The sequence below is a fragment of the Onychostruthus taczanowskii genome, unplaced genomic scaffold (genome assembly GCF_017590055.1).
Source record: "Onychostruthus taczanowskii isolate IOZ18803 unplaced genomic scaffold, ASM1759005v1 scaffold28, whole genome shotgun sequence".
Taxonomy (NCBI): Eukaryota; Metazoa; Chordata; class Aves; order Passeriformes; family Passeridae; genus Onychostruthus; species Onychostruthus taczanowskii.
Genome location: NW_024500128.1, coordinates 2,400,188 through 2,417,154, shown reverse-complemented (window position 1 = coordinate 2,417,154; position 16,967 = coordinate 2,400,188). Strand labels below are relative to the sequence as shown.

The 16,967-nt window shown below is 37.5% G+C and overlaps 1 protein-coding gene across 1 annotated transcript in view; it reads left to right on the top strand.

The window, feature by feature from the left end:
- ABHD5 (abhydrolase domain containing 5, lysophosphatidic acid acyltransferase) overlaps positions 1–16,467 on the top strand; it is a 28,203-nt gene extending 11,736 nt beyond the window's left edge. Inside the window, exons 2-7 of the mRNA XM_041407848.1 lie at positions 2,098–2,183; positions 2,459–2,831; positions 6,254–6,408; positions 10,555–10,666; positions 11,197–11,383; positions 13,389–16,467. Coding sequence (XP_041263782.1) covers positions 2,098–2,183; positions 2,459–2,831; positions 6,254–6,408; positions 10,555–10,666; positions 11,197–11,383; positions 13,389–13,478 — 1,003 coding nt within the window. The 3' untranslated portion in view covers positions 13,479–16,467. The remainder of the gene's footprint in view (positions 1–2,097; positions 2,184–2,458; positions 2,832–6,253; positions 6,409–10,554; positions 10,667–11,196; positions 11,384–13,388) is intronic.
- Positions 16,468–16,967: the final 500 nt, after the last annotated feature.

Below are 16,967 nucleotides of genomic sequence, written 5' to 3'. Positions count from 1 at the left end.
TGTATTTGTCAAACTGTACATGTATGCAATGCCTCTTTTGAATTAAAATCTAAGTATTTGTAAACAGTTCTTGTAAGTAACAAAAGAAGGAGTGGGCAACTTTACCATTCTGATATGTTTTCCTAAATAATTTTCTTAAGTATCCAGGTGCCTCCCTAAGATTAGGAGATAGAATTCTGGGACTGTGATCTGTAGACATCACTTCTATTTCATTGTGGTCATATCCCTGTACTATTTTCTTGTTGATATGTTGCAGCTTTACATTTCTGTGAATAAATAAATAAGATCACTGATGTAGTGGTTTTCCTGAGAAGAAACAGTACATTGAGTTTCAGCTTAGGGGAAATGGTGACTGGTTTTGTTTCTCACACAAGAGTTAAGAATGAAAATGCCTAGTTGAGCATGTAACTAGCAGAAAGCTTGACTCAGAGGAGTGGTGACCTAGCTGTTGTTTAATAATTTACCAGAGTAATTCATAGCTCTGGACACAATTAGTGTTGTTGTTAAACTCGGATTTCACGGTTACTTGTGGGTGAAATTACTTCTGGCTTGTCCCAGCTTTAACTTCTTAAAGATCTTACTTTTAAATAAATGCATAGTTTAATGTGGAAGCAGAATACTTGGATGCCCGTTTTCCTATAAGGTGCTAAGTTCATTCATTTCTTAGATTGCATGAGCACATGGCATGGAAGGATGTACAAACATCTGTTCCCAGCCCCACAATTTAAATGAAGAAAACAATTCCCATGGTCCCTCCTTAGAGCAATTCCAGTGATCTGTTGGGTCAGGAAGGTTATTTACAGAACAGCCAGATATCAGTGTAGAGGAGTAAATAATACTGAATAGCAATGGGTCTGTGTGATTGGATGATTAATACTTTCTGTTCAGATATGGTTTGGGGCTTTTTTTTCTTAATGTCTCCTCACAGGTTTCTTAATGTCCCCTCACAGGTTTCTATGAATCTGAAAAATGTTGCTTGCAGTTGCATTGTGCATTCCTATAAAACCTTCCATGTCATATCATAAACTTAAGGAGCTATGCAGCTGTAGTAGGTCAGCCCCTTAGAATGTGTGGAGAAGATGCTTTGGGTAAAGAACTTGTGGGGCCCAATCTTTAATTTATTACTGATGTGTTGTGCACACTGAAAAACTGGACATTAGTAACCTTAATAGTCTTTCAGCATTAGTTGTTGTATAACTAATACTCTCAGTCCTGAAAATTCTGTAACTAACAGGAAAGCAGTTCAGTGTAGAAAGAGAGTGCTAGAGAAAGTTGATTTGGTGACTGACATCCTCTTCCCTGCAAGGAATGGTCCTGCAGTGGCAGCTTTGCACTGGTAGTCTAAGCCACTTAGAAGCAGGTGAGAGATGGAAAAATAAGGTTCTGTCTTAAAAACAGGGGGTAGATTAGCACCCAGGAAGAGCTGTACCAAATTGCTGTATCCTTTGCAACACTGGGCTGGGCAATGCTGCCAGCTGAGTCATTCCCCCTGCTCTCATGGTCAAGCTGGCAGTACCAAGATAGCAACTGACAGCTAGAAAAGCAGCTTCTGTTGAGGGAATTGCTGGTTTGTTTTCCTCTGGGACTTTGTTTCTAAGTTCATAATTAAACTCCTAGGTTTTTGCTTGGTAGGATAAACCTGCTTATTTTTAACTTTTAAAATTTAGAATAATAATCAGTTCAGGTTAGGCTGGTGAAGGCAGCTTTTTTGGAAAGAATAGGTTCATGCAAGGTTATGCATGTGCAGGCAGACTTCCAAAGTAACTTGAGAGGAGGCTGGAAACTCCAGTGATTGTTACATATCCTGCCAAGCTAGTTGGGTTGATGTGAGGGTTCATGTCTCCAGATCAGTATGCTGTGATAGGAGGACATGGTGGAAAAACTGCTCACCCTTTGAAGAATGCCCCTGTTTGTGATGCTATTTTATAAAAAAGGAAAAAATGAATTCCCTCCCACTGCAAAAATAGTGTTCTTCACACCAGGTGCTTAACGTGGGCTGTCTTATGAAGAGCAGCAAAAGAAATGTCTTCAAAGAATCATTGCCAAAAATTACCTTACATGCTGCTCAAGACATTTTTATTCTGTATTGTGTTGTAGGTTCGGATGGTTATTCAGCTGGCTTCCTGCCTGGTGTCCCACATCACTGCTACACCTTAAAGAGGCTGAGGACAAAATGCTAAAATGTAAGTCTTTGGGTTTTAATAAGTTTCATAGATATAACTAGATTTTTTATAAATTAACATTGAATATAATGAGAGAAGTTTTTAATTATATCTTTCACACTGTGATGAAATAAACAGGTTTTAAATTACATTTTCATTTTTTACTTATGTAGATATTTGATTAGAAGCTATCTCCTTTGAAAGAAGCTGCTATTTGAAACGTGGTTTCAGTAGAATGTACTTTGTATTTTGTCAGGTGTGTGTAGCAACACAATTTTTTCCCCTTTTTTCTCCAGGTATTGCAAGCATATACAATAAAAGATACGTGTATATATCTAATGGAAATAAAATATGGACACTGACGTTCTCTCCAGACCTTTCAAATAAAACTCCACTTGTTCTCCTGCATGGGTTTGGAGGAGGTGTTGGACTGTGGGCTCTCAACTTTGAAGATCTCTGTGAGAACAGGACCGTTCATGCTTTCGATCTCTTGGGATTTGGGCGTAGCAGTAGACCACACTTTGACACTGATGCTCGGGAAGCAGAAAATCAGTTTGTGGAATCCATAGAAGAATGGAGAAAGGAGGTGGGGCTAGAAAAAATGATTCTGCTTGGACACAACCTAGGTGGATTCCTGGCTGCTGCTTACTCCTTAAAATATCCATCAAGGTATGTGAAAATAAAGAAATAAAGGGATTCCTTTTCTGTATTTGAGTATTGATTTTAATATAGATTTTCTTTCATCAGGCTCTTTGTAGATAATCTTTATATAGATGACTGTGATGATTTAAAGAAATTGTACAGAATTCTAAGACCAAAGTATGAATTGTGTGGTTTGTTCCTTCCAGGTGAAGGAAACATGTAGATATAGTAAACATGATTATATATGTATACTATTTCTGTACCTTTGTATACTTTTCTCTACCTGTTCAGTTCGGTACCTCCTTGCCATGTTATAAGATGAAATAGCGGTGAATATATTTATGGGTGAATGTTTTGTTTTAAAGATGGCTTTGTGAAGGGAAAATAGGCCTGTTTCTGCCAAGCTTCCCACTCTTATGGATAACATTGAAACTTCTGAATATAATTCCCCTAGATAATTTATGCCTATATCCTAGCAGTCAGCCTGGTGCCAGCAAAATGATGTAAAAATTATTTTAGTGACTCTTTGACTTAAATTGTCTGTATACCACTTCATATTTCTTTGTAAGACAACCCATCTGCAGCAGTTCTCTAATTTTGTTTCATCAGCATTTTCTGCACCATATTTTGTCCAACAGTAAATATTTTTTTTTCCCCCTTAAAGTAGTAATTTCTTTTATAAATTGGGTTATAAATTACATATCCCCTGCTGAACTAGGATTTTACCAACTGAGGCAATTCTGTATCAAAAAATGGCAATGCTTTTGTTGGGATACATTTAGTGGTCTGCTGTGAAAAACTGAATGTAAGCTTAACTCTCCACATCATATAGCAAATTCTATATTTTACTAAACATATCTTATTCTTTTCTATTCATGTCAAGTTTCACTGTTTCTTTGTTTCTCACTTGGATATATTTGAAATAATTTCATGCATCGTTTTTCCCTAAAACACTTTGCCTTTTTCTTTCTGAATGGACAACACTTAGCACAAGCGGCTGGAAATGATGTGTGAAAGTAGATGTGTTTCTAAATCCAGAATTGCAATAAAGATATAAACCTATTAGCCTTTTAGTTATAAACGAACTTCTAGCTAACTGTAGTTAGCTTTTTGTAGGGATCACTTAATTCCTTACCTCTTTTTCCAAAGTATCTGTATATGGCACTGTCCTATCCCTATGGGATGGGAATATTGTTTTTGCCCACTGCTGATTTACATCAAAAGTGATGCTTTATTTTTATGCATCACTGCGCTTAAGTTGGGATTAATTAATTTGGAGATGTTTCAGTTTGTGCTCTCACATTACTAATGTTTTTCTGAAATTAAACTAAGACTACCAAAATAACAAATTGACTGTTAGGGTCCTAAAAGAGCATTGAATCAAGTGATAAATATAGCACAGCTTTCAGTCAGGTTATCTAACAATGCATTAGAGGCTTAAAGGATTCTGGATACATATTGTTAGGAAAGTAGATCTGTTTCTCCAAGCATAGATGATCCGTTAATTTGCTACACTGTACCAGAGTCCATGGAAAATACCAGGCTACTAATCCAAAAAGATTCCTGTTTAGCATACTGCCAACTTGAAGTGGGCCATGATTTTCAAATAGTGCAATTTCTGGACATTTACTTTGGAAGTGATTCTCATGGTCAACTTCCTGTTATACTGGGTTATGTTTTAGGCTTGTTTACCAAAAGGAGAAATGCCAAACAGGAAGGAAAGTATTAAGAACGGAAACGTGAAACAAAGGTTACTTTATTTTTATTGATTTGTTTGCCATATTATACTTAATGCCATAGTTTGTGCAGTCTGTCCTGAATGGCTCATCATGGCTTTCTCTGCTGTGCCTCTGATCTCTCCTGCTTGGTTTGTACAGTTAGATTCTACCCTGTCCTCTCTTACTGTTGCTGTTTGCTGCAGGGTGCAAGTATTCTCACAGCTGAGCTGACAACCAGGAAATGTCTTTGTGATGTTAATCCTTTCCAACCCTTCATTCCAAGCCCAGGTTTTTTGTTTCCCAACTGATCATAACCCAGAAAAAACTTTTGGGATAATTTCTGGCATCATTTTAGGCATGATGAACTGTTCTGTGTTATTATATAATCTGGTGGCTTTAACAGTGAAGGAAGTAATGAAGGAAAACGTAAAGATAAAAAGGTAAAAAGTTAAAGATAAAAATATAAAAACCATAGATGGATTTAGATTAGATAAGACTTTTAGGATCAAGTCCAACTGTTCACCCAGCACTTCTAAGTGCACCACGAAAGCATGTCCTTAAGCACTGCATTCACACATCTAAATACCTCCAAAGATGGGTACTCAATCACTTCCCTGGGCATAGCATCATGAAATGATATAGACGGGAAGGGACCTAAAGGATTATCTGGTTCCAACCCCCCTACCATGGGCAGGGACACATCCCACTAGACCAGATAGAACAAGATAGCCTGTTCCAATGCTTGACAGCCCTTTCAGTGAAGAAATTTTTTCTCATATCCAGTCTAAACCTCCTTGAGGCCATTTCCTCATGTCCTATTCCTTGCTACTTGGGACAAGAGACCAACCCCCCACGTTGCTACAACCTCCTGGCAGGTAGTTGTAGAGAATGATAATGAGGAATCTGAAATGGAAAACCATCTTAAAATTGAAAACTATAGTTAAGAGTCACTTTTTCCCAGAAATCACCACTATCTAGGACATGTAAGAGTAGGTGTTATTATGAGATTAAATGGAAAAGGGACAATTAAAGGGAAAGGGACAATTCTAATCTACCAGGATGAGTTAGAATTTTGCTTGAGGGGAACCCACAGCACGAAGTGATCAATAGTTGCATGTGCTGGAGACTCCTACAGTGCTCTATGTACTGATATTCCTTTGAGTAATAATTTTACAAATAGCCTCTCTAATGTTTTCTTTCATGACCTAAAATCAATAAATTTGGAAGATGACTGATAGTTTTATTCTGCCTTTTTCAGTTCAAGTTTTACTTTGATGATTTTTCAGTTAAATTGTGTCTCTTCTTTGAACAGAGATCTTAGACTTGTAGAAACTTCGCTTTAATGAAACAGATGCCACTATCCTCTTTTCTGTCAAATTACACTGCTCCTGCAAATAATGAACATTTAGATTAGGCTATTTTTAAAAGCAGAAACAAGACTATCCTTTCTCTCAAATGTTTGTGACTGTGGGTATCTGTAATATACTGAGTATCTCTTTGTGACACATGCTTCCATGTTTCTGGTTCATACATGTGATTAGGTGTAATTCACTCTCTAATTAGTAATTGAAATCAAAACGGTTGATGAATCAGAAACTAGGTAATAAGCCTCTGTGATAGAAGTGACTAAAGTAGGCTGTATGTATGTATCTGTAAAACAGCACGTTTTCATCATGCTCACTTAAAGAAAAGCTACTGTACTTTAAACCACTGAACCTTTTTTGCCAACAGGGTCAAGCATCTTATCTTAGTGGAGCCATGGGGTTTTCCAGAGAGGCCTGACAATGCTGAACACGAAAGACCAATTCCAATGTGGATCAAAGCACTAGGAGCTATATTGAGTCCATTTAATCCATTAGCTGGGCTAAGAATAGCAGGACCCTTTGGTGAGTTTTAGCTACTCTTAAATACCATTTCTTATTTTGGTTAAACATAAACATGGAGCAGATAGCGCATTATGATCAACTTTTTTGCAAGTCTGTATCAGGCGCAAAGGAAAGAGTTGGAGGAGAAAGTGAGAGAGGCTGAAGAAAGTTTGAACTCTTTAGGAAAGAAGGCAAACTCTTGCTATTAGAAGTGCTAGTATGATAGTCTACAGCAAGCTACACTATATGGTCTGTACAGGCTTCAGTTATAGTGAGTTGGGTGTTGCAGATGTCTGTTGGGGGACCCTGACAAAGTGGTGTGAATGTGAAAGGTTTTTTCTGGTTGCCTCTGGTCGCAGTCCATTTAGATTCCCCTTCTTATTCAGTTTGATGAGCAAATGGGATTTCCAAATGCCCTTAACATTAGAAGGCAATCTGTCATAAATGCAAGAATCTTTGGCCCGAGTTTAGAGAAGTTGAAACTGGGTTCTTTCCATTAGCCATTTTCTTACTAGTCTAGGAAATCTTGTGGGCCTCATTGGTATCCTGCATTATGGTGGCACTTCTTATTTCCATTTCTTCAACAGCACTGATGGAATGGTAGATAAACTCTCTATACCCTAATACTAGGGCTAGGTAGGGCTGACCAAAAATACTGTGGTTTTAGTTCATCTGGGGAATGGGGAGAAGAATGTAATAAAATCTAAAAGTCATTATAGCTATTCCTTCTAGAGGAGAAAGAGGTTATCTGTCTGTTACTCTCTGTGCTACTGAATTATCTTCTGGAGAGGCTTGGAAAAATATATCCTTCAGATCCCTCACAAATATAATTAATTAACAACTTCATCATTTTTGGTATTCAGTCTGAAGATAAACTCATGAGATTTCTAGGCATTGTTTACATCTAAACCACATCTGTTTCTTAAATCTATTTCTATAGAATATATATTTCAATATGCTGCATATGCTGATTTGTTTGTTTCTTTTCAATAGTGTGACAAATTTAGTTTTTCAGACAAGCAACATGTTTTGTACAAACAGATTTTTTTTTTTTTAAGTAAAATGCTAATTTGGTTAACAAAACAACCTGGAAAATATTGAGTGATACGCACTGATTTAATGTGTTCTATCCAACAACAAGAGCATGCATAAATCAATCCACATCCACGTGGGAAAATTCAAAGCTGAAATTGTCTTCCTTAGCAATAAGTGAAGTCAAACCGTGCTGCAGAAGCAGACTCTGTCCTGGCAAGGTGCCCCCACACCCAGCCTTGCTTATAGGTTGCCATGGGGGGCAGTGCCTTTAAAAAATTTTTCATCTGTTTCTCACTGCACTGGTAAAAAAGTTTTCCATCACCAGCTTAAGTTCTTGACAGGTGAAACTTAGTTCTTAGAGAAGGGCAGGTCTAAACACTGCTGCAAGTAGACATCAGACCTAGCCTGCTGAAGACACTGACTGGCCCCTGGGTTCGTTCTGGCTGCAGATGTGTTTAAGCTGATGGGCGGACTTAGTTGATTGAACTTCACTCTAAAGTCAATTGCTCTTATTCAAAGCTATAAGTTCAAATGTGAACCAAGTTCATTGGGATATCACAATAGTATCCCATGGATGTTTAATCAGTCCCACAGGCAAATACTTAAAACTGAAAGAGAGACAGAATCCAGAGATGTTTTTTCTTTGAGTGGTTTCCAGGTAGTTGATTTGTGTGTTTTCCTTCACTTAATCAGAACAGTCACCCAGGAGTTTCATAGTTTGATGGGGGTTTGATGCTTAGGTTGGATTTCTGAATTCCATTCCTAGAGCTGGATGCCTGAAAATTCCTCACAACAGAAATGTCAGTGTGACCACACCGTTTTTGTGGAAATCTGTGTCTTCAGTGTTAAATTTCTTACAGTATTTTGATAGACACTGTGCAAAACATCAGCCAGACAATTCAGAATTTCTTCAATAAATATTACAACAATGATTTACAGTCTAATTTCCTTCCAGATTTTTTTCCAAGTTGCCTTGAATCCTTGTTTCATTCTCCCCTGTAAATTCACAGGGGAAAAGTGTTTTGGAATTGGACCCACAGACAAAGCACTTCTTACCAAAACAGACAGTGAATTCTAAAATTTGATAACACTTCATGCCGTGGCCTCTATGCTGATAGCAGGACAAGGCACAGAATTAGTCTCTTTTTTCCAAGTATTCTTATTCCAAGCCAGCTGTGTTCACTTGTGTCCAAAAAACCCAAACGCACAGAAAAAGAAGTCCAGCAATTGTACTCTATGTAGGGAAAACAGAGCAAAGCCAATTGCCAGATTTTTACAAATTCTTCATTGCTTTGGGAGTTAAATCACTGTTTCATAAGGGAATTATTTTCTGTTGCACTGTGTTCGTTTTCTAAATCTGTTTCAAGCATGCGTAAGGGCGTGTTGCAATAATCTCCAGGTTACGAAAACATAGATCACTGTGACAAGGTCTACATAAATAATACCAGGCCTTTGCCCAGGACTGGGTGGGAAGAAGTGACATCATCATAATTGCACAGATTAACAACAGTATGAAGTTCCTGCCGTCTGAGAAAGGGGAAACATAACTATGAATAGTCACAGTCAGCTCAGTGTCCACATGGAGACCAGTGCTGAGTATCGTTCCTCACAGATCACTGTTGGGATCGGCTGTTACACACCTTTGGCAGCAGCACAAATTGTGGGATCGAGTGCGCCCTCAGCATGTCTGCTGATGGCACCAAGCTGTGTGGGCAGCAAGCTGTAGGGGAGGGATGCCAGCCAGAGGGACATGGACAGGCTTGAGAGGTGGGCCCATGATGACCTCATGAAGTTCAACAAGGCTGTGTGCAAGATTCTGAACCCAGGTCAGGGCAGTCCTGACCATGTCTGAGCAGAGAGTAGATGGAGAGCAGCCCTGAGGAGAAAGACCTGGAGTGCTGGTTGATGAGAAGCCCAAAATGATCCAGCAATGTGTTCTTGCAGCCCAGAAAGCCAACTGTATCCTGGGCTGCATCAAAAGCAGCGTGGCTAGCAGATTGAGGGAGGTGATTCTCCCCCTCTACTCTGCTCTCATGAGACCCCAGGTGGAATACTGCATCCAATCCTGGGGCCCCAGTATAAGAACGTTGGAGACATTCCCCTTGGAGATAGTTAAGAGGAGGGATGTGAAGATGAGCAGAGGGCTGGAGCACCTCTCCTGTGAAGACAAGCTGAAAGAGTTGGAATTCAGAAGAGAAGGCTTTGGGGACACCTTGTAGGAACCTTCCAGTACCTACAGGGGGCCTGCAAGAGAGCTAGAGAGCAGCTTTTTACAAGGTCTGTAGTGATGGGACGGGGGTAATGACTTCAAATGGAAAAGTTAGATCAGATATTAGGGATGAGTAATACTCTTAAACTAAGATTAGCCTTGTGGTGAGGCTCTTGTCCCAAAGATCCATCTGGTCAATGTAAAAGAGGCTTCTTAGAGAAATTATTCAGAAAAGATGCTTAGGTTTAGAAGGCCTGAACTGGCCCCTGAAAAGACCCACTTCTCTATTGGCTTGTTAGGAGAGCATAAAGACAAGGGTTTTCGGCACTAAGTCTCTTCATTTATACCAGTAGTTATGCCTTATGTTAAGATTTCTACACCTGTTTTTCATCATAGACTTCTGTTATTTCAATCACATGCTAGTTAGATGAGCTAGCTTCGGAAGGAGACTGTTCTGTAAGAGGAGAAGACAGACTTAAGCAAGAAGACAGCCCAGCTTTTTCAGCAGTGCCTTCTGGCCCTGAAGAGTGTAGTGCATTTAACCTACCCAGTGCTGCCAGTGCATGGAGAAACGTATTGATATCGTGTGAGACTAAACTGGTGACAAAAAGACAGTGCTTAGCCCTTTTGCTGGTCCCCATTGTAGGTTTTTTCTGTCGCTGTAGTGACCCTACTCAAACATTCCCCATATGTATTCGGTGGCGGGAGCAGCATAAAATTCTTTACAGTATTTATATTTCATTCCTGTTAAGTGTAATTCCATCGTGTTTCGCTAAGACATGCAAATGGTAAAACCAAATACAGCTTTAGAAGCCACAAGTTTCTAGGGGATGTGTTCTCAGGGCTCTAATGAAAAGCATTAGGCAATCTGATAAAGTAGTTTATACACATTCCCCCTCTAACAGTGTTTCCTGTTTTAACAGGATTAAGCCTTGTTCAACGTTTAAGGCCAGATTTCAAGCGAAAATATTCATCAATGTTTGATGATAACACTGTGGCTGAATATATCTATCACTGCAATGTGCAGTCACCCAGGTGAGTATGAATTTCCCAGTGTATGTTTTGAAATCTGTTGTTCATTTACTGAGTGCCTACTACTCCCTCCAATGGCCATGGCAGCAGTGTGCATGCTATTTTTTTTTAATTGTGGCATCTATTATATTGAAGAAAAAGGTACCGTTGCACTTTTTCTGAATTCCAGATACTGATAAATGTAAAAAGTATCCTAATTCTATATTTATTCTCAATTTGTGTTAATTCTGTGAGAGTTTGAGCATTTCACTTAATTAAATAATTGTTGGAGAATTTTAATGTGTAAAGAATTTCTTTAAAAACTTTAAAAATAAGGCATTTAATTCTTTGAAGTGCTACCACTCAGTCTTGCAAAAACCTGGGCTCTTCCTATTGAAAATTATATGTAAACCTTGGAAACTTCCTTTTCTTAATTGTAAAAAATCCCAACCTCGTGCACTCTGTGCTACCAAAAGGCATGGATACTCTATTTTAGATGAAAAGCAGGTCCAATGGCAATTGAAATTGTTTTTACCCTTTTGAATGCCTTGAAGTGGTGAAACAGCTTTCAAGAACATGACGATTCCTTATGGATGGGCAAAAAGGCCAATGCTGCAACGGATTTCACAGATGGATCGAGACATTCCTATCACGGTGGTCTATGGAGCACGTTCATGTATAGATGGCAATTCTGGCAGCACTATCCAGTCTCTGAGACCAAATTCCTACGTGAAGACAATAGTGAGTTTGACTTCTAAAGAAGTTGTTTGTTTTTTGTGTGGATTTGTTTAAGTCATATCTATGTGGCCAGGTTGGATGGGGCCCTGAGCAACCTGGTCTGTGCGGAGGTGTCCCTGCCCATGGCAGGGGGGTTGGAACTAGATGAGCCTTAAAGTTCTTTCCAACCCAAACTATTCTATGACTCTCTTTTTTCATACCAGCTGTGGAAATGGTGTCACTTTTGATTTATAGCCTGGGGTAATAAGTTCTGTGTTCTGTAACAGAGAGAGAGAGAGAAAACAAATGTTACATCAGAGAAAACCTAGACAAAAGTGTTGAGTCCTCAGGCTAAGAACAAAACTTGATGTAGCACTAGAAGCCAAACTCGATCTGTGAGCAAGGTGATTCTTTATTTTGTTCTACAATATACTAATAGAAGTAGGAGTTGTGGTCACTGAGTTTCACACCACACCACTCATACTATTTCCATTGATATATATATATATATATATAAGATAGTAGGAAGGCTCTCATAAACTCTCTTCATCTGTCTACATAATGCATTTGTTCCTCTGATATGAGAGTAGTTTGTACCTGGTGCTTAGGTTCTTGTGAGCATCTTTTTTTTTAAGTCATTAAAAAATAGTTAGTGTTGTGTTACTACCTAAGACATTTTTGTTTAGAGGTATGATATTGTCATTTAAAATGTGCGTACTTACAACTTGATGTGAATGCGCACACTGCATTTTTTGTCGTTGATTTCTATAAAAACAAACTAAAAGTATTCTTCACACATTTTCACATCAGTCAGCTGTGAGAATTGAACATGCATACATGTTAAAATGCTGGGAGGTGATGAAATATTTGAACACACCAGCTGTGATGGTACTGATATCTGGAACTATCTGGACAGAAGTGTACAGTATGTAATGTTGAACGTATACTATAAGAAGTCACCCAAATAAAATTTTATAACTTGATACAGCTGAATTTAGAGCTGGAACTCAGAAAAGACATTGTTATCCAACTTTTTAAGTGTGTTAAAGAGCACAGATACATTTCATAAATGTTTACATCCAGACTGAAATTGTCACTTAACTGCTTAACCAGAGAGAGGGAGTTGTAACAGAAAGTCACTGTTAAAAATTGTACAATATGTTGCTGGGATAAGCTTATACCGTTCAGGGAGATTTCTTTTCCACTCTGGTCAGGGACTTTTAGAAGGGACTGTGGAAAATGGTATTGTATTCCAGGTTAAAATTTTGCCAAGCCACATGGAGATTGTAAAAGGTAAATAGGAGTGGTAAGATTGCAGGTGTGCTCAAAAACCCATAGGAGGGCAAGGGCTCTAATGAGACAGAGATGTGGACTGGCAGTGCCATGTTTGGTAAAAAGCACAGGGATTCTGTGGTTTTGTTACATGCATTTATTCCCAAGTAATTTTTACTTTGAGTGTCTAGGAGTTCTTAACACAATAACATAACAATAACTTGCAGGGGATTTGGTTAGAGACTTAAGAGAGGGTGTTTTTAGGAGGGTAGGGGAAAATAGGGTTTTCTTAAAGATTAGTCTTGAACTGACTGTAAAATAGAAAACAGGTCAAGTACCTTTGCTGTACACTGTGGTGACAGTTTACTTCATAGCATTTTTACAAAGAATAACAAATTCTAGAAATAGGTTATTTGAGTGGAGAACAAAGGGAATCAAGATACAACAGAAATTTGATATGCAAGGCATATATATCTACTAAATTTGATGTGCAGTGACTTATTCACGCTTCAGCGGTGGGGTTTTTTTTTCAACAAGGTGAGTAGTTGAATAAGCAGTAGTTTCACTTTCTTTTCCTTGTAAAGTTTCTTCACAAGGAAAGAATATTTTGGTATTCCTTATGTTTAGAATGTTTTTTAGGTTGTGTAATGCCAACTCTTAGGTAATGTGTAAAAGCCAGGTTCTTCACCTGTCCCAGTATTTATTTGTTTATTACATTTTTGTGATATTGACGTGCTTCTTCACCTTCATCCTCCAGGCTATCCTCGGTGCGGGTCATTACGTGTACGCTGATCAACCCGAAGACTTCAACGAGAAAGTGAAAGACATCTGTGACTCTGTGGACTGAATGTCCTCTGTTCTTTAGAAAGTCATAGATAGATAGCATTTAATGGCAATACCCTCTAGGAAATCACTAAATAATGCAGAGCTAATGGAACAGGCTCTGTTTGCACACTGTTTCTTCTAAGAAGCCATTTGCACACTTAAACCACTGAGTGCCTATTTTTGGGGGGAATGAAGAGGTTTGAAGCTAACTTTGTACAGCTTTTTTTTTTTTTATTGTCCTGTCAGATACAAAATTACATGTAACTTTTGAAACTGGAATTTTCTTAAAAATTTAATTGAACTTTGCACATGTTGAACTCTCTAAAAATACTGAATTCTCCAACATGGGGAACTGTATCAATAGAGATACAATGTACAAAATGCAATTTGGTTTCTTTATGAACATTCGTATTTTTTAGCTGATGTTTCATAGCAATAATATGAAACTGCGTATGTATTTTATTTTTGGAACCCAGAACTCCATATAAAATATTTTAAGAAGGTTTGTTTTTTAATTGGAGTGGTAACAGCTTATGAAAATGATTTTGAGAAAGGGATGGGGCCAAAATAATAAGCAATGTCTGTCACTGAAATATGTTTGTTAGTTTATAAGGAATTGAGGCTCAATATTGGGAAATCCATCTTCTGTTGGATTTTATTTCCATTTATCTCAAGGCATCCTTTTCCATCTGTGCCCCTTTTACGGAAGACTCAGTTTGTAAGAGTCGATGATGTCACCAGCACTCATGCTTCTGTAAATATTTTGATGTGCAGATTTCTGTGATTTAAAATACAGAAGATGGCTTATTAGTTACTCCACCAATCTTTAACACTTTACTGTAAGATTTGTTACTAGTTTAACAGTTGTGGGTAAGCTGATAAGGTTTTGATTAGGGCTAGGATATATCCACCTGGATAGTGAGCCTATTTCCCATTTTCTTTCAGTAGAAAGCCTAGTCCATATTTTAGTGAATTTGAGCTGAAGGAGAGGCAGAGGCAGAATATTGATGTTCTCTAATTGGGAACTACAACAGCTTAATGTATTTTATTTAACAGTCAGCCTCCTTATAGGAAGGATTATTATTGGAATGAACAATACCACTGTAATGAATTGCAATTACATGTTTTGGAGATTCTTTATATATTTGAATTGAGTATTTCAATATCAGAGATAGTCCAGACTCTGTTGGTTTTTGAATTATAGTTCCATGGTAGTATTTCACATGCCTAGTAAATTATATTAAGAAAAATACTTTGTCACTTTAAAGCCAAATAATGTGGTTGTTTGTTTTTTAACAAGTTTACATAATACTATAGATCTGTTTTTGAATATTAAATTGACTACTGAAGAGTTCTTGATACTTTTATACAAAGAGAATTTGAATTCATGATAGCACCATCTGAAAGCTTGAATTATGTGCATTTTTTTTCTCAAATTAAGGAATAGTTGCACATATTTATGATGTGGAAGGCAAAGATGCCTAAAATATTCAGGAGACAATGTGATTATGTTCCCCAGCAGAACATAGTCTCTCTTACTGAAGGAGATATTTGTCTATACGGTGCTATGTAAACATCAAACAGTTTTTGTGACTGCCTTGACTGGTAGCACTTCATATCTAGCAAGATAAATATTTTAATTAAAAAATTGAATTAAATTACTTTTTCAATTAGCAGATGCCAGAACTGTAAAACAGAATTTTGGGTTATTTGCTAAAATCTTGAAAATGGAAAATCAGAATTAGCAATTATCAATTCAGTTTTTTAATATAAGCTCTAAATTATTGGTCATGCCACCATTTAGGTGGATGCTTTTAGCATGTTGGTTATTTTTCCCCCTTTTCAGTGTCTTATTTTATATTTATCAACTTAAACAGCTGTTTTAGTTGTGCATAAAAACCTAATGCAAAACCAAATTTTGAGTCTCCTTCAAATAATAAAAGTTGAAACAAATTATTGGAATTTTCAAATAGCACTTACTGATGGGAATTGTAGATTCCACATCAAAAGTTGGAAGTAGGGATAAAAATTGCACACTGGATGTGAATATTGTTTTAAATATACCTTGCTTTTTCAGTTTATTGTACTAATAAGGCTTACTGCTTATGTTTTGCACAATAAAAAAAATCTTTAATGTTATGTTTTATTAATGTTAAGCCATTATATTGCTTTTTTTTTAAAATTATGTGCAATTAAGCCCTAGAAATCGAGTTATTAGTAAGTTGAGGTAAATGATCCAAAATACTTTAAAAGTACATTAATGCTTATTTTCAAATGTCTCAATGTTCTTAGGTTTCCTTGTATTAACTGAAGCTGGCGAGTGTTGGTCAACAAGCAGCTGTAAGCTGAGAATGTTGTTTGTATGTATAAGGAAAAGGATTCTGTGTTATCCTCCAGGAAGTATTAGATGCTACTGTGAAGGTCGAGATGGAATTCTGAATGTCCTACTGTGTGCAATGTAATCTGATCAAATTACTTTAATAAATGTCATAGGAGGCGCTGAACAGAAAATGAATGGCTGAAAAGACTTGGGAGCTAGATCATTTGTGAGCAATTACTGCCTGGAAATAATCTCAGTTTCTCCAGAAGTTCTGTTTCAGTGCAGTGACCAGTTGCTTAAATGTACTGTGGTTAACACTGAATGCTGATGATGCTATTTTTATTACAGCACTATAAAATAAGACAAGAATAACAGGCCTAAAGGCACCCAAGGATCTATCCTATTCTAACATCGAAATGAAGACAGCTGTGTACCAAGGCTAGAGCATAACAAAAAGAATCCAAAATATTAATAAAAATCCAATATAAACTGCCTAAATCTCCAGGACACACTATTCCTGAGGTTGTTGTGATAAAATTTATTTAAAGTAACTTAGTAATATTTTGTTTGCTATGGCTGTGAGTTCATCTTGTGACTTACTGAACCCTGCCAGATTAGATTTTAGTTCTGAATAACTGATTTTCAGAGAACTTGTTGATAAGACTCTATAATAAAATGTTCACCACCATCACAAGGAGCTCCCTGTTTGTATCTGATTGTGAAATGGAAATGGAAAATGTGAATTAATATGTGTTGATCATGGAAAAATGGGTCTAAGCAAGAGAAATGTCATCATCTGGTTTCACTTGGATTAAACCAATGCTGGCCTTTCTTTTTAAAAGTTAGCTTTTTAAGGTTGCTGCAAGTGTTAGTGCTGAACTGGTGTGCCAGTCTGTGTCTGAAATGCTTTCTGTGGTCATTGTGGTTCCTCAGATTCCCACCCCTTCCAGATCACAGTTACTCAGCTTTTTCACTGGGATGAAAACAGGACTAAATGCGATTAAACACATCTGGAATTAATGCATGGGCAGACGTTTTCAGGAATGAAAATGCCTGTTTTGTTAGCATTCATTAAAACCTGAGCCTGCAGAATCTTAAGGCTCACAGTCAAGTGCTTTTAAATGGGTAATTTCCTGGGGCTCCCTGGCATATCTGTAATTTTGTTGGGTTCTTTTGGCCACCATTTGACCA